This window comes from Macadamia integrifolia, chromosome 9, assembly GCF_013358625.1.
Source record: "Macadamia integrifolia cultivar HAES 741 chromosome 9, SCU_Mint_v3, whole genome shotgun sequence".
Taxonomy (NCBI): domain Eukaryota; kingdom Viridiplantae; phylum Streptophyta; class Magnoliopsida; order Proteales; family Proteaceae; genus Macadamia; species Macadamia integrifolia.
In genome coordinates this window covers 15,879,556-15,902,407 of record NC_056565.1, presented here as the reverse complement: position 1 = coordinate 15,902,407, position 22,852 = coordinate 15,879,556, and the positions used below count along the sequence as shown (strand labels likewise).

Sequence of the window (22,852 nt, the reverse complement as noted above, 5' to 3'; positions counted from 1 at the left end):
CCTAAATAAAAAATAAAAAAATTTTGAAATTGAAGAAAGACACATAAAATAACTCATTGGTTTTTGTCTTATTATATTTTTTCATTTTCTTTTCTTGCTGTCCAAACATTGGCTTAGGGCTAGTTAGCGACTTAAAATCCTAGCTGGCTATACACAAATGCACAAAGAGATATACTCCATCCCTTCTCTAGTTTGTTCGTTTGTTTGTATTTTTTTTTATTTTTTTGACATTTCCTATCAAGGGCCATAGGCGGCTCAAAGGCAGCCAGGGTGGTGTCTCAACTCAAGGAAATGCGGCCTAGGAAGGGGGAAATTTTGGTGAGAGACTTGACCCAGTCCCAAGCTTTTACTTGTCCCAGTTCCAAGCTTTTCCCAGTCACCTTTTTTCCCCAAGGCTTGGGCTGGCATGTTCATCCCGTGGGCTGTGCTCTGCTAAGGTTGAGAAATCTCAGCTCATAGTTGGGTCAGACTAAACAGAATATAGAACTCTTTTGATTATTATTTTTGGTGAACTAGAATACTAGATTAAGATCTAGTCACCTGAAAAAGAAAGGTCACAAGCCAGGAGAAAAAGGTTCAAAATGTCTGATCTCTTAAGCATAAGAGAAGAATTAGATATTACTAGATGTATAGCACGCAGCTTTCTTCAATGTTACAACCCTCTATTCTACCAAAAAAATTTTTTGTTACAACCCTCTATTAAATGAGAAGAAAATTATGTTACAATGGTTGCAAACAGCCAACAAGATTGTGCTGGAAAATAAGCATCAGTGGTGCAGCCGGAGAACTTTAGCTACGCGCTCGAAGAAGATGGGGCACATGTTCATGCTGAACATCATTACTTCCCTCATCCAATCTGGAGCAACCCTCTCAAAAGTACCTAATGACAACACACGATACAACAGTTGTGTTTCCTCTCCAGCTGGTTTGTTTATCCATGTTAAACTGAATGAATAGCCTACAATCACACACAACAATAACAAATGAAGTTATGTATATGCTGAGAAATATTCCTTGGGATGCTCAGGTAAGAATAAAGTTGGCAAACCATACATGCTTGCAAATGAACATGCACAAGGGCATTTTCAAACTTCACAAGAGTGGCATGGATTTGGCTAATATGAAGCAAGACATTTGCATTTGGATACAACTTAAAACCACATATTATTAAATCAACAGAATTTAAAACCAACATCTAAATTCCTGGAGTTAAATGAAGTATGTCTTAAAACCATATATCTTCAATGAAAACATAATTTTAAAACTGCCACCTTAATTCCTATAGTTCAATGAAGAATAGAAATTCACCCATCCTGTTGAACTCTTAATCCCCAAAGAAGTTAAATGTACTTGGTGCATCTTGGGTCGAGATTCTGCGTAGAGAATCCAGCTTCTCCAGCTAAAACTGTACATCCAGTAGGATTATTTGGTTTGGGATGGGGAAGGTCACTCACTGCTTCTTGAACATAATTTGGGAATGAGAAGCTCTGCTAAATATGTCCTTAAAAATATTGAATATCTATCCTAGAAGGGAGTTTAAACTGTGAGGATCCTAAAACATCCTATGTCCTAATAGCATTAGTGTGGTCAATGAGTTAATACAACATAGTAGGCAATTTCAGTTTTAACTTCAGAACCTTCAAACGAGAAGCAATGAAATTTGGAGCTTGCCCTGGACTAAAGGGACCTGGAAAGGATGGGTGTGAAAAAGAAGAGATGTGGTGGAAAATGAAAATACGTTCTCATTAATTCAACCATCGGAAGTGCTAACCTGAAAGTGTACCAGTAGGAAGCCAGCAACATCTTACGAAAATTAAAAGTACGAGGACAAAGCTAGTCAAAGGAAAAGTTCCCAGCTCAAGTACTTCACCATCTATGTGATCATAAAGAATGCGTGTGACTTCATAATGCAAGTTCAATCAGACGTGACAGGAAGGAAACAAGGAGAATCCCATATTCCCATTTCTTCTCTTTTCCTGTCTTTCCCCTTAATGGGTCAATAATGGGAAACCCTGAATCAAGGTGAAAAAGATGAAAGGGCAGTGAATAAGGGAGGCCGGAGAAGAATCCCACAATGCTCTACTTTTTTCTATCTGCCTCCACCAAGCCTTGATCCTGAATCCCACAATACAGCTCTGCAAAATTCCACCAAATGTGACTTCATTTGATATGTATTCATTATTTAGAAGATACTTATGAGTTAGCACCAGAAATGGCCTCAAATTGAATGAATGGTGGAACCAGATATGGGTAGCCAATCACAAATAGTTAGGATAAGGTACAATGAGTTGAATTGAGTTGATTCTTTGAAGGGAGAAGACCAACATTTAGAAGATTCCCCTCCCTTTCCTCACAATAATCTGGTTTATGAGAAGAGGTTCAAACATTTCAAAGTTCTAGAGAAAGAAATTTTCTCTAAATATCCTTTTCGATGCTTTCTGTAAATCCAAACACACCAGAGCATCTTCAAGGGCCTCTCTCTCTCTCTGCACTAGGTGTTAAGGTGTCTTCAACCTTGGTTACCTATGGAGGGACATGAAGAGAGGTGGAAAAAAAAAATTTACTAACTCCAGAGATGCAACCGGCATGAAGTCCTAATACTTAATCGACTGGTGAGAAAATGGGTAACCCCATCTGTAGCAATTGATACAACAAAGAAGGGGGCAGTACAGCAGCAAAGAGAACCTGCACCTTTAACTCAAGGTTTGAGGTCTCAGTTTCGGGCATGGTTTTGTTCAGACCTAAAACCGAGATATCTCGAGATCTAGCTGAAGCATTGCATTTTTTCCAGCAAGTTTTGTGGTTGGGTTTCGGTGCCCATATGGCCAAGTTAGGCCCTGAAACTTGTCATCTAGACTATTTTAGGCCTTCTAAACGCAATGGAAACATTAGATATAAAAAATAAAAAACCCCAAAATGGGTACGTTGACTTCGGATCCTCAGTTGGTAGTGTACGTCGTATACAATCTCTACCCTGGGCTATTCTACACAATCTTTAATACTACTAGAACACATATAATTCAAGTAAAACAAATTAAATAAGCATAAGGAATTAAAAGATATCAAATTATAAACCATTTAATAAAATAGACATCATATATTGTTGAATCACATATACTAGATTTACCAGGTCACATATATTAGAGTAAACAATAGTACAATACAAATGGATGACTCACCTTATATGCCCATCCTAGTCTCCTAGACTCCTACTACTGAAACAAGTGGCGGGCCGATCATAACCACTATTTTGTTTCTGATGGCGAATTAAGTTTTTCTCTGATTGAATCACAAAAGCTAGGTAATTTTTTGTCGTTGTTGAGCAACAAATCCTCTTTTTCCAAACTTCTTTGGGTAAGATTTGGCCAAAAAAGAGAGCAAATAGGAAATGGGGGTGATTTTTTTCACAAACAAGCCAAAACTAGTCAAGATAACTGATACTGGGTCAAAACTAGTCGAGATAACTGAGATTTCGATATCGAGATCTCTTATGTTGTTTCATCTCGAGATCTCTCAAAACCAAGAACTCTTTGAGATCTCGCGGCGATCTTGTACTATGCTTTAACTTCATGCGGAAACCAGAGTATAATAGCAGCAAATCACACACTCAATTCCACAGCAAAGCAGAGTTCGATTCACATCAGCAAACAATTGAACATCAGTAATCAATTCAGTCTTCAGCAAATAGATATTGCATCATATATATATATATATATATATAAACCATCTTCTTCCCAACTAGTAGCAGAGATATTGATTAGTAAAAAAAAAATATTCCGGCTGTTATTGACGTCATAACCAGAGAAATTAGTAGTAGGAGTCTGATTCAACAGTAGCAGTTAGGAGGGATTAAAACAGCAGAACATCTTTATGCGTAGGTATGATTTTCACATAAAATAATTCTTCACTGAAACCTATACGAAACCCTAGTTCTTCTTCTTCTTCTATGGACTAAGTTTCCTTCTTCAACCCAAAACGACACTCAAAATGGCTATCAGGGGGGAGAATCAGGTACTGGTTACAGCTCTGATACCACGTGACAAACCTAGCATTTGTAGCCAATACTTGCAAGTAGGGGGAGAGAGAGAGAAGAGAAGAATGAGGAAGAAGGAAGGAGATGAGACTGCAAGAGAGATGCATAATCGTTGCCCTTATAGTCCCCCTCTACCGCTATTATATTAGCAAGCAAAGAGTACAATCCAATAAGGAAACTACTTCCTTGGTCAACAGGAAAAATAAAATAAGAAAGTCAAGCCTAATTAGAAGTAAAGATCTATCCTAACTAGGAAACGAAATAAACTAAGGTAAGAGAATAAAACCCAGCCACGATAGGGACAGTCCCCCTATTGTGGTAGACATATCCTAACTAAAAAGAAAAGTGTGTGTACCAAAACTGAATGAATGGTGTCATTTGGGGGTGGAGAATTACCACTAGATTGATGAAGCGCTGAAACACACAATCCTTCTTTCTGATTAACTGCTGAGAACTTCATGCCTACTAGGCACTCCACAAGAGCTTGAAAGAGGCAACTGGCAGGTTCAACTTGTTCCCCGTCTGGAAATAAAATCAAAACAATTATGGTGAAACATAGGCTGCAGTGCCCAACTAGAATAGCATCTATTTCACAGATGCTTACCTGAATTGCCACTGTCTCTTCTACAACATTCTGGCTGAAAAATTACACTCCAAGGGATAAAGTAGAAAGTAGAAATATTAAGCTTCGACTATAAACAAACAGCAGTTATAAGCCACAAACTTCATATGGAAGTCTTTCTGCTTCTCTTACCACTTCATACCGAACTTGAACACTGGAATATGAAACGTCTCTGTTATCTTCTGTGAGAGCCTCAACAGTTCTAGCATTCTGTTGCAGAGTCTTGACTGAGTTACTAGATAAATCTCTTGAACTGACTGGATTGCCTCCCGAAGGAGATTTCAACTGTTTGATTTCATTGCACGCATCATTTGTGCGGCAACAGAGTCCCTCTCTTTGCAGGTTGCAGAGCCTCTCAACCTCTTCAGAAAGCTCTTTGCCTGCCACAAGAGTAAGACAAAGACAAGAACAGGGATCCAAAGAACCTAATTAGATATGGAGAAGATAGTTGGATGTGATATATACAGTTGGCTCTATCTATTCCATTCAAGATTAAATCAGCTAGCTAAGTGGTCTGGCATTTGCCCTCGTCCATAAGCCAGCCGTGAAAAGTAAAACGGATACCAGACGCATTACACCTGACAATGGTACATATTTTTAATGTGCCAAACATTGGGCTAATGATAAATGAAAAAAACATCACCACTTGGAGTAGCTGAGCCAGGCTCCTTCCATCAATCACATTCTTTTAGATTATCAAGTTAAATACCAAAGAACACCCAACAATTAGTCAATTGTGTGGCCAGAATTACATCAATGACTTGATTTTCGGCACATGAATAAGTGGAATCGGTGATGTTCATCAGGTGATGATTCAATGTGTGCAAAATAGATTATAAGGTCAGATGAAATTCATTATTCATATATATGATTCAATGTTGGGATAAGGCTTTGTTGTTGTTGTTGTATATATAGTTCCCCTCACAACGATAGGTGATCTGTTGGTTAAATCTAAACAAAGATAACAAAGCATACACTTGGAAGTCAAGCTCATATGTTCTGACTTATGTAGCTTTTAGAAAATGATACTGGTGTTTGTCTTCACTTGTTGGTTTTAAAGCCTTTAAAACCTTGGGAAGTTTCAAGTATTCTGAAACTGTAAGCAATACTGCCTTACAAATTGTCATTGAGAAACTTAGACCTAAACTTTGTTCCCCTCCCCCCCCCCCCCCACCTCGGAAAAGAGAGAGAGAGAGAGAGAAGACCCAGTCTTACATTAAATGATTAAATACACGAAAGAAAGAGGGAAAGAAGAAAGACACAGGGGAATGTAATGAAAAGAGATTAAATATTTACATATAGAAAAGATGGTTAACATTTAAACCAAAGTGTGGATTATATAAAAAAACATGGCCAGGTATCTACAAAGGACAAACTAAATTTCGAAAGTCAGTAAAGCTGTTGCAAAAACCTGAAAGTAACAAACTGCATTTCCCAGTGTAAATATCTTCATACATAAGACAGAAAAAAACCAAGTGGAATCATAGGATGAACTGACAATGGAAATAATTCTAGGCAATCATAGATCAAGTAGCCCTTAATCCTTCTTCTGCCATTTCCTTATCCAAGATGATTTAGCTAAAATTAGACCCATAACCCAAGTTTACAGTGATGGTTTCTCTCCTTTTCCTTTTGCAGCATGTCTAGGTCACCAGATGTGGGCAGAGGATGGAAAGTGGTGTTTGGTAGGAAACCTCAATAAAGTGATGCCTTCTCTTTTTCTTACTGCTGGCAAGCTATACTAATGAGCTTCTCTTACCGTTGTCAAAGAATATCTAATAAACAAACCAACCACACATCCACCCAAAAAAGAAAATTTATTTACTAAACAATTTACTCACTCTTTTGGATCTCTTCCATTAAAAGCTTTTGCAATTCATCAATTTGCTCTGCCTTAAAAGATCTGCAATCAAATAAGATGTTCAGGATTCTACTATATTTTCAGCAAATGTAGAAACTCAATTAATGCATAAGCTCATATAGTACATGCCTAATTGAAGTAATTTCCTTTTCCATATGATTTATTTGTGCACACAGTCTGTCCTTTTCATTGCTCAAGTGCTCTATCAGCTCATCAGCAGCTGCAAAAAACACAAAACACCAAGCACTGGAGTTCTCAGAAAGCTAGATTTCGTCCTCATAAGTATCTTCAGCAGTCTACAAACACATGGAGACTTCAAATCCCCAACAGCAGTATCAATATTGACTTAACACAAGGTATTTCAGAACATCAGACTTGAATATTTATATTTTATAATAAAATTTCGGCCCCTCCCAGGGCTCCCAGGGGGAGTTAAAGTTCTGGACAATTAACCCACGATAACATTGTAATCTCAGAATTCAAGTCAAGCAACCATGACATTTTACATGCCAAACATGAAGAAATGCATACCATCAATATGGTTTTTAAGTTTTCCTTCCGTATCATCATTGAACTGCTCCATTTCAGATTCCTTCATTCTCTAAACACACGAACGTAGATCGTTATTTTTGTGTAATTAAAGGATTTTGGATGCACAATTCAAGCTATATATATATATATATATATATATTTCTAAGTGATTAAACAGATAAAAGCCTGAAAAACCTTCAGTTTGTTGTACTTATCGTAAAGCTTGGCGTAAAGCGCCTCCATCTGCATCAGTAACCAGAAGGCCAATTATTTTAAATTTTGCTTAAATAGAGAAAAAAATAATAAAAATAACAAAAGAAAGGGAACTAGAGCAATGCCTGGGTTCAATTCGAAGACAATCTCCCAAAACCTGATAGCTTTTTCCCAATTTTCACCCGTACCAACACAAAAAGTAAAACGAATCAGTGGTGATAATGGGGTAGATTATACCTCAAAAAAATGAAGCGAACTAAAAAATATTCATAAAATCTCACTCTTCTACGGATGATTTATCTTATAGACTGAAAAAAATTCGGAAAATAAGAACTTGAGTTAATAGACTCGGATAAAAGGGATCGCGATCATATACTTCAAAAACTAAAACAAATTGAAGACGAAAATGTGAGGGTTTAGAAGTTCAGACTCCAAAAAAGCTTCAAAATCCAGATCCGAGGCGAGTATGGTTCAAGGACAAAGAAACGTACGAAGATACCTGAGATGAATGGCGGGAAGCTAAATTCGAAGACGAGAATTCAATCCCTAGTAAGTGTAAAGGCGGGGGCTTGGGGAAGAGCGCTCCCTGGTCGCGTGGCTCATGTTTTCTGCTCCACCCCTGTTAAATATGAAAAACCCTGTCCTGCTTATACGCTGGTAGCGCCGTAGCGCCCCTTCACTAGTCCCGCGCTACGGCAGGTTCCACGCGGCCTGGATCGATCCAGCCGTTTCCCACTGACACCAACCGATTCCGATTGAAATCAGCACTAACCGACTCAATTGGTGATTCAGTTGTTGCTAATGTTTAAAAAAAAAAAGAAACTACTGTGTATAATGAGGGTTTAGAAACCCGAATTAAAACGCGTTTTTGAATACCATTTTTCACTTGTTCCCAAATATATGCCAATAAATGTCCCCAAAAAAGAGAGAGGATTATCTGCTTGTACCAACAGTTTAAATCGTCTACTCAAACGGTAAATAGGTGTCATGTGTCCAACCTCTTTATTGGTGATCTTTCGTTATTTTTGTTATTCAAATTTTTAAATCTTTTTTTATTTTCCCTATTTTTGAGGAATTTAAAATTATTCAATTTTATTAACCTTTTTTATCTCCTCTATTTGTGGGGAGTTTCAAATCGTGAATATCTTTCACGTCTCTCTCTCTTATTTAGATTCTCGACCATCACTTTGTTGATCATGTGTGAGTACATGTATGGTGAAAACCATTACAAGCATGGGTATAGTAATCGAACTCATCAATCCATCTGAGTATAGGAGATTGATAGTAAATTCCCATAATAAATCCCTTCTAATATTTTATTCCTTCTTGATTTTATTGGATTTGTTCTGCAACTTCAATTTTAAGTTTATGAATATGCCTATGCACATCCATCAAACATATATTTGTGGTTATAAATAAGCGTACCTTTAGCTAGCTATAAATAAGCGTACCTTTAGCTAATTCTTCCCTCAAATTTCTTATGTTTCATTGTAGATGATCTTCACCCACAGGTGATCAGCACTCAAATAAAACGAAGAAAAACGATACTTTAGTTACTAAAACATGTTTGAAATTAGAGAGAGAGAGAGAGAGAGAGAGAGAGAGAGAGAGAGAGACTTGGAGGATACTACTCCATTTGACATTTTTGGAGATAAAACTAATGAAAATCGGTAATAGTTTATCGTAAGAGATTATTTTTCTAACATTCAATTCCAATTAAAGTGGGTTGATGAGTCCGGTTACTATAACATTGCTTGTAATGATTTTCAGTCACACATGATTAACAAAGTGATGATTGGGATAAATATATATATATATATATATATATATATAAAGAGACGTGGAAGATATCCAAGATTTGAAACTCCCCACAAATAGAAGAGATAAAAAAGATTAATAAATTTTGAATAATTTCAAATTCCTCAAAAATAGGGAAAATAAAAAAGATTTAAAATCTTGAATAAAAAAATTAATGGAATGTTACCTCCGTAAGTAGGTTGGACACATGACGCCTATTTACCGTATGAGCAGATGATTTGTTCTCCAAAAAAACATTAAATTAAACATGTTTACCATTTTTTCTAGCCTATATATCAAATTTTAATTAAATAATAAGACATGAATTGGTTTCACAATTTTTGCCCATATATTATTGTTTTCTTGATATGAGGTTGGGTCAAAGCTTGATGTAAATAAATTGAATGTAGTGGAAAAGAGAATGTTGAGATGGATATGCAGTAAAATTAGAAGAGAGAAAATAAAAATAATGATTGTATTAGAGTTATAAATCTAAGTATTGGTATCGGCTGAAACCAATACATGAGCGATATAGATTGGTTACAAGTACCATTTCAATGGTAAAACCGTAAAGAAAATATACTTAATTCAAAAAATAAAGGCAAGACACCAATTCGATCCAATCCAAATCCAAATTGATATCAATAGATCCCAATCCTGATACCAATAACTAAGAGCCCGTTTGATAACATTTCAAGAAACGCATTTTTACAGTTTCTGTGTCCAGAAACGGTAGAACACATAAACGGCAGAAATGGAACAAAAAACGTTTGATAGAACTATTTCATTTCACTTGTCTTTAGAAATAGAAATAGAAATTTATACTTATTTATGGTTCAAGAAACGACCCAGGCGAAACAAGTTCTGAAAACGACTCATGGCCATACTTTCGCTGATTACTATCGACTTCCAAAAACATGATTTATCAAACACCTTCAATTTTTTTTCTGTTTCTAGAAACGAAAATTTACATTTCTATTGTTTTTTGAAATAGAAACAGCAGAAAACATTATCAATCAGGCCCTAAATCATCCATAATAGAGTTGAGTTGCCTTAATCTGGGATAAGCTTCATGAAAACCATTTGAATTTGTGAGCATCATATGATCATGTTCAAGGAAAACCTTTGGATGCACAAATAAAGAAAATAGTTGAGATTCAAATGGAAAAAGCTAAAATAAGCACATGCAAAGATTAAAATGACTTAGAAGAGAAATAATTAAAATGACTAGAAGAGAAATAAGTCCTGCAAAGTTTAGGTCCTCAGGGCTTATATGATCTCGAATAGTGCTCCTTTGAGAACAAAGATCCATATAATTGATCCCATTTAATTGGAATATTTATAAGGTGTTGCTATGTCCTTTTATTTTACTTTTATTACTATTTTACCCTCTTTCGGATCCATGTAGCCTCTCTCATTAGATTGTAGTCTAACCAACAAACGAAGCAGCTAATAGCTACAATAACATGGTGATATTGTGATATTGTCTAACAAAAACTAAACAAGTGTTACAACTAACAACCTTGATCTATACAAACAAAAAGTGAAAAAACAGAAGAAAAACTATTCAATATTTGATAAAGCTCTCCATTAAAGAACTTTTCAACGAGGCTGTTGAATGGGAAGAGAGCTGCATTTTGGACTAATGCACTGAGGTGGTTTCTCCCTATATTTTGACTCATTTTGATCTTCCATGAATCCGTCCCAGTACTGCATTTGAGCCTCTAGACTAGACTCCTCATCAACGCCAAGATCGAATGAGTCTGGCAACAAATTTACTATGTCGTCGTCATCATCATTAATGGAGTTATTGATGAAGCTCGCTTCTTCCTGATGTTGGGAAAGCCAGTAGTCACGGAACCATGTAGAGGTCTTCACCAATTCCCACCACTCTGCGGAGAAATCCTCTATTTGGCGTAAAGCTGCTGGAATGAAGAGAGGGGCATTTGGATTCAGTGTTGATGTTCTTCCAGAAACTATTGCCATCGTCACTTATTTATCAGTTCTCTCCTTGCGTTTTGATAATTTCTGCGCATTGACAAATTGGATGGGAGAACTGAGAAGGGGAATTGAATTAAAAATTCTGTAAGTAAATTCAAAAACTTCCTACTCGTCGATCTTAGTTTCAACACCATAGAAATTGGATTAGAACAAAATTAAAGACAATAAATCGCAGGCAAAGATGGAAAACAATCAACAGTTCAATGTCTCAAGACACTAGTAACTCAATTCCTCCAACTCTTTACAGAAAACAAAATAATAATAAATCATCACGATTTCCAGTGCAGATCTTCAACATTATCGTAGCTCGACGAATAAGAACGAGGAGAATCTTCAACAATAGGAGTATTCCAGAAGAAAAAACCAAAATCTTCATGATCAGATATTCAGATCTCACAAGGATCACAACCTTCATCTTCCTCAGAATCTAAAACACAATATGATTCACATAAAACCTACATTCCGACAAGGTCTTTTACCATGAAATTAGAGATCTCAGACGAAGCACAACATTTCATCGATCAAAACCGCAAGAAATCGATATCCAAACTCAAAAGCTAACTATAGAAAACAAATCTACCGTGTCTTACCTTTCTCGAAAATATCTCTGCAACCAAACTCCGATCACGAAAATGAAAAACTAGCACTTTGCAGGGTCAGATTTGAGCCCACCGTATTTATACGCGGAGAAAGGCATCCCGAACCTGCATGCTTCGAGAATTCCGAACCTGAGGTTCAGAAGCACCGGAGCCATTGGTTAGGGTTAGACGGTTTACAGCCTGTACTCAACGTCTTGGAAACCAGTTAACAGCCGGTCACCCGTTCACAACCTCAAAATATAGGTCGGTGAGTAAGATTGTATATCCTACTCGAAATTGAATAATTCATTTTTCAGTTTACAAATACCTTTGTAGATTTTAGTATTTTCGAAAATGTTCTTCAAGACTTCGTTTCTTTGAATGTTATGAAGATTGTCGAAAAAAAATTAGCTGCTACCCAAATTACAGGCAAGTAATTACAACCCTTGTTGACAGCCAAAAAATAGAATAATTCACTATCCACTAGGGTTAATAAATACGCTCATAAGTTATAGTATTTTCTAAAATATCATTTTAAATTCCATTTCTTTGGTTGCTGCAACTTGGACAATAGTTAAATTTTATCATATTTCCTACCCCTCCCCCTTCCCTCAAAGAAAAAAGAAAAGAAAGAATAGGTCTTTATATTTATCAACTCAATCTATGATCAACTCAACTGTTGAGTTGAGATATCTCGGTGCAGACTCAGGCTATCCTACGTAACCCAACCCAACCCAACCAAACCATGATTTTCCTTGATTGACCATAGATTTTTGCAATATTGATCCTGGGCCCCTGGCTGCCCCTGTTCATTGTCATTCTTCTACATAGTTTTTTGTGCAGCAAAATATTCCTTCCATTTTGTCAGTATAAAAAATTTATACTTGCCACCTTTTCATCCATTATATTGGGTCTTGCGTCTTAATAATTTAAGTATTAGAATTTCTCTTATAAGGGATAAACTCGGTTGGAAGAAAGAAAAAAAAAAAAGGGGAAATAATGGTTTTAATGTTTAATAAGAGGGTGGCGTATTTTTTTATTTATTTTTAATGACAGATAGAGTGTGTAATGTAGTTATACCTTTGTGGATTAGAAAAAGAGTGTGGTGAACCTAAAGAATTTGGTATTGAATTGGGGGTATATATATTTATAGGAAGAGAGTTCTTCCTAGAAGGCAATCACAAAGTGCCTTGAAGCATCAATAGGGATAACATTTATGACATTTTGAGTATGAAGTGGCCATTTTACCCCCACGATATGTTTGCACAGTCACCATGGTGCCTTTTAGGGTTCTTTTCCCAAATTTATAACATTTTTAACGACACATAAAATATAGACTTAGTGTGTCCAACTCAGCCGGCTTCAAAATTCTAGACTAGGTCCCACCCTGCAAGCTGAAAAGCTCACCCTTGGGCTGTGTTTGTTAACCTAGAAAAGAAAAGAAAAGAAAAGAAATAAATAATCAAGAAAAGAATAGAAAACAAAAGAAAAGAAAATTACATTTATTGTGTTTGATTGTTTGATTAGAAAGGAAAAGAAAAAATAAAAAATAGAATAAAAACCATTGAACAACCAGTGCTGCCTCTCTCTCTCTCTCTCCCTCTCTCTCTTATTTACAATCACCAAAGCATAGAGACCTTCACTGGGAATGGCTGAAGATGGAACAATCATACTCTGGTGTGGGGGCTTGAACATTTTAGTATAGATACGATGAACGAAGAATCAAAGCCTTCAATTGCATATGAAGTGTAAGAAGTGATTGAGCAGATTGGAAAGGGGCTTTTGGGTTGCATTTCTGATTTTCCAAGACAGAGGGGGAAAAAAAAAAAGGTAAAGAGGGATTTAATTGCAAAGAATCTGGGCTTTGGAATGATATCTATTTCTGTTTCACTTTTCCTCTCAAGACAAACCCCACATCTGTCGTGTCTAAAGCCAAAGCTCAATTTGCAATGAATCTTTCAGGTCTAAAGAGGTGTAGCTTGGAATGAATTTGATAATCGTATTGGGGCTTTTCTTTCTGAGGGTGCTCAGAAGGGTCAGTGATTTGGTTCGTCTTCTTTACTCAAGAAATCTCTCGAGCAGACTACAGATGACGTGAAGGTTTCCTCTGCTTCATTACAAACTTTCAATGGCATAGCATATTCTCCTAGTCGGAAGTGGGAGAGCCATAGAAAACCTAAACCTCTCCAGTCTCCTTCTTTCCTTTCAGAACAGATTATTGGTTTGCTGATAAGCTCATATATTCATGTGCAACCCTAGAATCTATTTTTTCCCCTCCTTTCAGACTCTCTCATGCTCCGATCATTGCTTGCTGGAGGTGCATTGTTACCACAGTGATATGGTGCTTGTCGGAGGAATACGTTAATTTGTCTTAAGGAAGAATAAAAAAGTAAGTGTTTTCACCTGAAAGTCAAGAATTTTTTTTGACGGCGATAAGAAACAATGAGATTCCGATGTGATTTTAAAATTTTAAATGAAAATCTTCCATTCATATGAGAGTGTTCCAAACGTAAAGAGAAGTTTATGAAAGAAAAAATCGTACAGAATCCTATACAATTTCCTTTTCTTTTCTTTTCTTTTCTTCTCCTGGCTACCAAACACAGCCCAAGGGGTTGAGTTTCAGTGCAACACCTGTTTATTTATCTGAGATTTTAGGCCATGACATGTAATCACTTGGAATGACATATTTCAGCATAAGAACTTCTTTCTGTACTCTTTATTAGCATTAACACTTACATGATCAGACAACCCAAAGTTCATAAACATCTGGTACATTTATTCTAACTAGTCATAATCCTCCACTCCAACCCCTCTCCATGATCCATCTCATGCCGGCCACTGGAACAGTTTAACCTGCAAATTTAACCAATAAAAAGATTTAGATCCGGAAGAAAGAAGCTTTTTTTTTTTTTTCCGAAAAGAACAGACATATATATTGGACAAGGACAAAAGAAGAGATGGTCAAGATGTGATGAACTGATGCATTCACCATGGCTTCAGGAAAACTAAATCCATATATGAGTCTTACTTCCACAGTCGATCCCGGAAGGAACAGATGTGCCACAGTAGTTAGCAACGTAGACCATCTTCTCCTTGCTGATTCGTTGCTTTACGTCCTTAAATTGAGAGATGACCTGGCAAACACATTTAATATCAGCTTTCTTCATAGCATCGCAACAATCCCCCGATGGATCGGTTTGTGGGCCCTTTTTGTTGATATAAGGTGGGCATTGCATCATTATACTCTTATAATCATCTTGGCAAAACTGTGCTGACACTACCTCGCCGGTGATTATAATTCCGGCGATCACTAAGGCTACCATTGCCAAGGAACGAACATTCATAGCTCCCATCTCTCTCTTGATCTCTCTTGATCTTCTCTTATTAAATTCTTGGCCTGCCATGGTTGGTATTTATAGATAAAGAAAAGAGAACCGCCGACTTCCTATCCGACTAAATGATGAAAATCCAGATTTGTTCGGTCACAAAATCTGGATGGGATTCTGTAACAAAATATGGTAAGAGAGAAAAAAATCTGGGAAAACATCGGCTGTGGAGACGACGTCTAGGCTGCTGACACATGGCTTGAGTCGAGACGGCAAGCAATCAAAGAGAGGATTCGGGTATCTTGGTTTACAGATTTCAGGTCAAAACCGTTGCTCCCTTTCAAACCCTTTTCTCTTTTCTGTCTCTCCGCCATCACCGAGCTTGCTCTGTTCTTCATTGTATTGACCATAACAATAATACAGTATAAGAGTATGACTCCCGTCGTTGCTTTCAGGTTTTAGCAACAAAAGTGCTTTGATATGCGAATGCCCTCTCCACAAACAACGGAAAATTCACCAAATTAGAACAAGAATTTAAGAAATAATCGCTGAATCACAAAATTGAAAGGCTGACACAAAATCAAATCGCAAAATCCCTAAATTTTTGGGCAGATTACAACGAAAATATATCAACCCAAGAAAAAAAATTAAATTACAATCAATATAAAAACTGATACCAAAATATTGTAGAAATTAAGAAGGGAAAAAAAATCGATTGGATGAGGTGCTCACCTGAATGAATCTTATTCCTGTTTCGGTTTCGGTTTCGGGAGTAGAAGACTTCTTCGGTTAGGAGTTTGGTTTCAGAGAATTGCAAGAGTTTGGATTAATGGAATTTGCTTTTCCAGTGGCCGTCTCTCTCATCGTCCGTGGAGACGAGAGAAGAGGGTTTGAAAGGGGGTGACGGTTTTGACCCGAAATTCATAAAACGATAGACCCAAATCCTCTCTCTCATCGTTTGCCGTTGAATCGTGCAAGCCACGTGTCTGCCATGTGTTATTATTTATATTAGTGTATGGCCAGCTTATCAAAATTCGGAACATGCCCAACCCTCTTCCTTTTATTAGTTACCTATCTTCTTCTTTTTTTTTTTTAACAATTATTACCTATTTCATAGTAAGATGGGTGGGGGAATTAATTCTTATAGAAAGGAAAAAAAAAGAGAAAGAAAAAGTAAAATAATATAGACGATGGGAGATAATTGCAGGGACGGGCAGAGCAGAGGTGTATTACACCTATAGGGGATTTGCAGGGTTCTTAGTTCTATCGTCTTCTTCTTCCTCCTGGAAAAGATTGGAAAAGAGATTGGAAATGATGTGAGAATTGAGAACAGAAACCATCAATCACATGGAATCTTGTTAGTATTCCAATCAAATTTTATTGAAATAATCTTCATTTCTTACAAATTGGCTAACAAAAATTCCAATTATTGGGGTTGGCAGGTGGCTAACGCTTCATCGTAACTCCACCTCATGGGTAGTTTTTAGTATTTTCTTTGGTCGAATACTTTGTTTAATAGTTGCAGATGAAGATGTGTCGTTTTTTTGTGTTTAATAGTTGCAGATGAAGACGTGTGTTGTTTTTGGGGGTAATGGGTCCTTGATCTACTGGGTGGTAGGGTCCTTGACCTGGTCAGCGGTAGGGTCTGCTCAGGTTTCTCCCATTGCTGTTCTAAAATTCTGAGACCCGAGTTCATAGCTGCTCAGGGCGGCGTTAGACCCAAGTTCCTTCAAGCTACTAAAGGGTGGCGGTGACGGTGGTGGTGGCGGTAGAGGTAGGTCGGTGCTCTTCAAGGGTTGACTTGCAGGCTTCACTTCAGTGCTGCCAGAATCATGTTAGGGAGGGAGCGAGGAGAGAGTGAGAAAGAACACCGATTCCGTGGTTAGGACGAGCGTAACCGCCGAGTATATCGGTGTATTCGTGTCAGGCTGATGCTTAAATGGCAAACTGTGATGATGACGCGTGTAAGAAATCATTCTTACTTTATGAAAAAAAAAACACTGCCCCGATTGGGCAGCTTTACGCCAGGACATAGATTTGTGTTAAAACGACAGTATTATCCTTTACCGCTTGCCCTGATGCTGTCAGGTGATTTCCCATTAATCTGACAGGTGCAGTGATGGCATAAACAGAATTCTTTCACCCTGGAGGTCCATGAATATGGATTAGGTTCTGATTCTCTCACGGGCTGATCTACAGAGATAAAATTTCCCACAGAGTTGGGATGAATTTCATCTATGTTGATCAATCATCGTACGAGAATAATTCTCATACAAGTCCTTACATGAAGACTTAATCCAATCTCAGGGTCCATTGGGTTTCTTTTCCTTTCAATTATTAACCGGACTTAAACCTTGCTTCAATCATTACCCTGACTTAAACCTTAATTCAATATTCAGTTCAAATTGGGACCGATTACACTCAATTCCGAATCGTCCTGAATCGAAATTGACAGAGACCAATTCTTGAATTTTAAAACCCTGATTAAAAATCGGCTCATAGATAAACTTGAATCCAACCCATGTTTATTTATTTGGGATTTAGGCACTGATTTGGTTTCACATATATTTCAGCTAGCATGATAGCATAACACGTATATATGATCTTATACACCAAAGTTTATAAAAATTTAACCACTCTTTCATCCTTTCACTCGGTCTCCTTTCCATCTCATCCCATTGGAACAGTTTAACCTGCAAATTATTAAAAGAAAAAGCAAAAATGAGATCTAAAAGAAGAAGAAGAAGAAAGAAGAATAGATATCTATTATAAGGTCTTACTTCCACATGGGATCCCCGGCGGAATAGATGTGCCACAATAGTTAGCAACGTACACCATCTTATCCCTGCTGATTGGGTGCCTATCATCCTTAACCAAAGTGATGACCTCGCAAACACATCGGAGATTAGACCTTTTCATAATATCGCAACAATCCCCCGACGGTGGGCTTTTGGGGCCTTCTTTCTCGATATAACCTAAGCATAGCATCATTACGTACTTATAATCCGCTGAGCCGCAGCCCTGGGCTGAGACTAACTCGCCGGAGATAAAAAATCCGGCGATCACAAAGGCTACTAATGCTAAGGAACTAACAGAACTCATAGCTCCCATCTCGGAAATCTATATGTTTCTCTTCTTATTAATTAAATTCTTAGTTAGCCATGGCTGGTACTTATAGATAGAGAAAAGAAAACCGTCAAATGCTACTTTGCCATTCTACTTCGAAATTGCCTACAATGTACTCTTCCTATCCACTTTGTATTTGCAGATAGAGAAAGAAAACCGTCAAATGCCAAATTGGCTACAATTTACTCTTCCTATCCACTTTGTATTTGCAGATAGCCAATTTACTCTTGCTATCCACTTTGTATTTGCAGATAGAGAAAGAAAACCGTCAAATGCCAAATTGGCTACAATTTACTCTTCCTATCCACTTTGTATTTGCAGATAGAGAAAGAAAACCGTCAAATGCCACTTTGCCATTCTACTTTGAAAATGGCTACAATTTACGCTTCCTATCCGCCATGTGGCCTACGCACTGAATGCCACATTGATGGAGGTCAAGGGTATTTATTTGGTGTCAAACTGATATCCATACAGAAAATGGATACTAAAATCGTATTCTTATCGAATAAAAATTATATTTATACGGAATCAAAATCACACTGAAATTCTCCCTAGCTACTATACACTTTTGGTATCTACTGTTGCATGATTCCACGCGATGTGAGCTTGCACAACATAGATCAGAAACTGACTTGGAGGGACCTTTGGGAGGAGGCTCTGATGCCAAAGTCAGGCCTTAATATTTACATTCTTACGTAGGGTATTCAGTTGATTGAGTCTTACCTGTGAATTCAGCTAAGGGTTCCTTATATAGGCAGTGTGAGTCCTCCTCATTGGACAAGGGTTTGTCCTGTGCTGACTTGGACGTGTGTCCTATTGGAGGTTTGTCCTTCTTCGTGGCTGAGCTGGCCTAATTGATAACAACTAACTTAACCAGGGTGAGACCTCATAACTAATCAACTTGACCACGGTAAGGTCTTGTAATGGTTATCTCAACTATGGTGGGATTGGGGTTAAATGACCATTTGACCCTGGTTAGCCACGTTGGTCGAGACCAAAGTCGGTTATGGGTGTGGGGGTCCTACACGAGATGTACCTCTCACGTGTGAATAGGTCACATGGTCGAGAACCATACATACTGGTCGTAGAGGTCAACTTGTGCCCAGAAGACTAAGGTTGGGATGCGAAATCCCGACCATCAACTGGTCAGTGGACATAAGGTATATAAGTATCTACTCTTGTATCGAAACCAATATTAAATACAATATTGATTGGCACTCTTAATCCAACCGAAGGAGATTTGGTATGGTTTTGGCATGAAAAAAAGGGTATCATTCTCGATTGGGTATGGTTTTGGTATGAAAAAAAAGGGTATCATTCTCGATTGGGTATGGTATCAATGTTTGAGATAAAATCATTCAATATGTATCGAACTGTACTAGTTTACTTGTTTTTAATCAAATATTGAAATATCGACTACATATATGATACACCTAGGTGTTTTTCCCTTTATATAGTGGGGTCATTTTGTCTTTGACTCTTAAAAGAAAAGGACGTACTCGATGCACAAGGCTTCTGCATGTGTAAGGTCCAAGGGGATAAGAACTATACAGCCTTACTCCAAGAATATCGAGAAACTATTTTGACCGCTTGATCATCAAGTTACAACATTTATATCTTACCATTGGATCAAGCGCGCCCTTTCGTAACTATGCTTTGTCTTGAGTCTCGACTCTTCAAAGCATTGTTAATCCAACGATATTAGATGAATCTCATGAATTGCCACTTTTTTTCTGATTAAACAAAGAGTGACACGGAGAATTGTAGTAAGCTTTTATATTTTTTCCCACTTTGGGCTCACAATTAATTAGCAAATTCTTTATATTTCGCCTGAGTTGAAAATTTAAAAGTAAAACTGTGGAAACTTTTATTCAAAGGGTAGACCTGGCACAACAGTCAGATTTCTTTATTGTGACCAAGAGATCGTAATCCAAATCCGGGGTTACGATTGCGATGATTTGGTAAGTCGGCTTAAAGATGAGTTTGAATACAACACAAGTTTATTTATTTAATATTGCCATGATAATCAGATCACTTGGAATGACACATATTTCACGATGAAAATATATTTCCATACTCTCTACTACCAAAACACATATATGATCTTATGGAAAAAAATTGTCTGCAATTCGGATCTGGTATAATTTCGTGAAATATCATCTTCAGGGGGTGACACGTATATTGATACCAATGCAATGGTCCAGATCTGATTTAAATGACTCTTCACTGATTTAAGGTTTTATTAGTTGTACCAGATCTAGACCATTGCATTGGTATCAATACACGTGTCACCCCCTGAAGGTGGTATTTTACAGAATTGTACCAGATCTGGACCATTGCATTTGATAGTTTGTTTACAAAAGGTTTTAAAATATTAATCAATATTAGTATATATTTTTTAAAAACTTTAAATAATTTTTTGAGGTCTAATCAATGGTTCAATTTCTTTATAAGATGTTATGACAGATTAGAATTTTACTATAAAACAAATGACAAACTAGAATAGTGACTATAATTATTTCTATGCCATGACGTTTGTTATGTTGTTCTTCTTGTTGATGAGGTTTGTTATGTGATATGTGTAGGGTTTTAATTATAGTAAATCTACTTTATTTGATTACAACTGCCAACCACAATTGATGACGTTATTGTACACTAAACCCACTGGGCTGAAAAGTGAAAAGAGAGGTGGGATCGAAGATCAATATAACTGATCGTTGGTGCTTCTGAACAATGTAGCCCAATTGCTGATTGTGAAATGTTACATTGAAACTATCACCTTCAGATGTGAACCAGAAAACACAAATGCTAATTATGAAGTATGACATTAATATTGTAATGTACTACCATTTTTTTGCCTTTTCCTGCCCCCTACAAGAAGACCCCCTGCCCAAAACAGAAGAAGAAATAAAAAAAATTATAGAAAGGGGACAAATTTGATAGGACTTAATAGGATCAAGTTCCCTGCACCCATGGTGAACGGAAATCCATTTATTTCAGGATATCTAGGTTATTGAGGAGGGATCTGTATTGGATTCACATGATTAATTATTCACTTTGTGGCTTAGGAAAGCTTTGTCCAATTTGACATTATGACAAGGTTAATGTAACCAACAATGGCTATTGACTATGTGGAGCAAAAATAAATGAGGAGTTCGGATCCATTCAATCGTCCAACCCATCTCACACCATCCATGGGGTGTGATACTAATAAGGGAAAGGTTTTCTTTTCAAAAAAAAGTTTGACTCTGATTAGATCCTTAGCGCAAGTGCTAAGCAAGCAAGCTACCTTATATAATATAAAAGAAAACCGAGGAGCGTAGCTGTCAAGTAGAAATGAACAACTCGAACCCGGAGTCATGGGTGGGGAAGGAAGATGAGGGTTAACTTCAATGAAAAAGGGGAATCGCCATTTCACAGCCGACCGTTTACAACTACCTTTCGCCCTCACGAAGGAACGTTCAATAAGTCTATTGGAATTGGTTCTGTATCAATGGAATCTCATCATCCATACAAAACGAATTGGCATGGTATATTCATACCATAACATATGAACAATAAGAACTAAAATTCTTATTGATACTGAGTTGGAGGATACAGGCTGTACAACCAGTTGGAGAGGACCCAAATTCCCCATTGGGCATTCAATGAAACTTTCTCCTATCTTCAATTTTTAACTGGGCTTCTCACAGAGCATGCATGAAGCTATATTTGGCAAATCCAGATCAAATTTTCATACGAGAACCTTCTAGTGTGGCCCTGTGATCGACACCTAGATTTCACTAGGCCAGAGTCTATTGCATTGAAAAGAGTGACTTAATAAAATCCAGGTGTCCATACAAGCCTATACGAGAACGTTCTCATGCGAGGACCTGATCCGGACTCATATTTGGCTAAGTAGTATTGAAGGTTGAGGTTGAATGCAATCCATGTTTATTTATTTGGGATTTTAGGATATGATTTTACTTGATCGATAACAGCAAAGTCCTTCTCATCACCAAATTAAAGAGGGTACTAGGACATATAATGAATCTTTCTGTACTTGATAACCCATCTTAAAGACTTAAACATCTACCAGATGTGATGAACAGATGATGAATATAGGACTACCATTCAATTAACATAACATGTAATCACTCGGGAATGTCATATATTTCAGTATAATAAGTTTAAACTGCTTTAATCCTCCACTCCGATTACTCTTATCCATCTCATGCCACTGGAACAGTGTTACCTGCAAATTAAAAACCATATCAATGTCAGGATGATAAAACAATGCGAAACAAGACCAGGAGGGTTGGTTTCCTTGGCATGAAGTCGGTAAGAAAACATAAAAAATTGAATTAAGTTATTAGCTAGGGTTTTCCCATGGGAAGTGGAGAATCTTGTGCATGCATCCCAATAAATGAACGTGTATCCCACCTCATCCGAACCCTTGAATCATTAATTGAACGCACAATTGATTGAAGAGGATCTTCTTCTGTGGCAACATTCCTATAAAAGAGACCCATAGAAGAGAAATAACAGTCTTATTTCCACATTCCATTCCAGACTGAACAGTTTGGTCACAGTAACGGGCAACGGAGGAGACCACTTTCTCCATGCTGATATGCTCTTCTATTTCCTTAGTTGATGAACTTACAAATACATGGGATATCAACCTTCTTTATAACATTGCAACATATACACCCTAAGTAACTCTTGTGCACCAACGTAGCGTTGACGGTGAGGGTGTTAATCATTTCGGTTCTTGTGTAGATGGTT

At 37.2% G+C, this 22,852-nt stretch overlaps 3 protein-coding genes and 1 long non-coding RNA gene across 8 annotated transcripts; all 4 read right to left on the bottom strand.

The window, feature by feature from the left end:
• Positions 1-575: 575 nt before the first annotated feature.
• On the bottom strand, positions 576-7,902 carry LOC122089159. Of its 4 annotated transcripts, none has more exons than XM_042658668.1 (10): positions 7,760-7,902; positions 7,386-7,424; positions 7,243-7,290; positions 7,048-7,117; positions 6,646-6,736; positions 6,497-6,558; positions 4,788-5,035; positions 4,638-4,671; positions 4,430-4,555; positions 576-958 (listed from the first exon to the last, which is right to left on the bottom strand). In XM_042658668.1, exons 3-10 carry the CDS (start codon positions 7,288-7,290, stop codon positions 768-770), a joined length of 870 nt encoding a protein of 289 aa, XP_042514602.1. In that variant the 5' UTR covers positions 7,386-7,424; positions 7,760-7,902; the 3' UTR covers positions 576-767. The 4 variants fall into 4 exon arrangements, with proteins under 4 accessions (XP_042514602.1, XP_042514599.1, XP_042514601.1 ...); XM_042658665.1 differs by having other exon boundaries at positions 7,386-7,442; positions 7,760-7,867; XM_042658667.1 differs by lacking the exon at positions 7,760-7,902 and adding an exon at positions 7,542-7,602 and having other exon boundaries at positions 7,386-7,442.
• Positions 7,903-10,510: 2,608 nt separating this feature from the next.
• On the bottom strand, positions 10,511-11,782 carry LOC122089160 (protein EARLY RESPONSIVE TO DEHYDRATION 15-like). 2 transcript variants are annotated; one of them, XM_042658670.1, is made up of 2 exons: positions 11,649-11,782; positions 10,511-11,085 (listed from the first exon to the last, which is right to left on the bottom strand). In XM_042658670.1, exon 2 carries the CDS (start codon positions 11,041-11,043, stop codon positions 10,660-10,662), a length of 384 nt encoding a protein of 127 aa, XP_042514604.1. In that variant the 5' UTR covers positions 11,044-11,085; positions 11,649-11,782; the 3' UTR covers positions 10,511-10,659. The 2 variants fall into 2 exon arrangements, with proteins under 2 accessions (XP_042514604.1, XP_042514605.1); XM_042658671.1 differs by having other exon boundaries at positions 10,511-11,113; positions 11,649-11,703.
• A 2,540-nt stretch (positions 11,783-14,322) lies between these two features.
• LOC122089162 lies at positions 14,323-15,863 on the bottom strand. Its single transcript, XR_006143251.1, has 3 exons — positions 15,695-15,863; positions 14,665-15,455; positions 14,323-14,489 (listed from the first exon to the last, which is right to left on the bottom strand). It is a non-coding gene; the product is annotated as an uncharacterized LOC122089162 (long non-coding RNA).
• A 1,602-nt stretch (positions 15,864-17,465) lies between these two features.
• Positions 17,466-18,115, bottom strand: LOC122089161. The gene is made up of 2 exons (XM_042658672.1): positions 17,743-18,115; positions 17,466-17,655 (listed from the first exon to the last, which is right to left on the bottom strand). Exons 1-2 carry the CDS (start codon positions 18,071-18,073, stop codon positions 17,651-17,653), a joined length of 336 nt encoding a protein of 111 aa, XP_042514606.1. The 5' UTR covers positions 18,074-18,115; the 3' UTR covers positions 17,466-17,650.
• Positions 18,116-22,852: the final 4,737 nt, after the last annotated feature.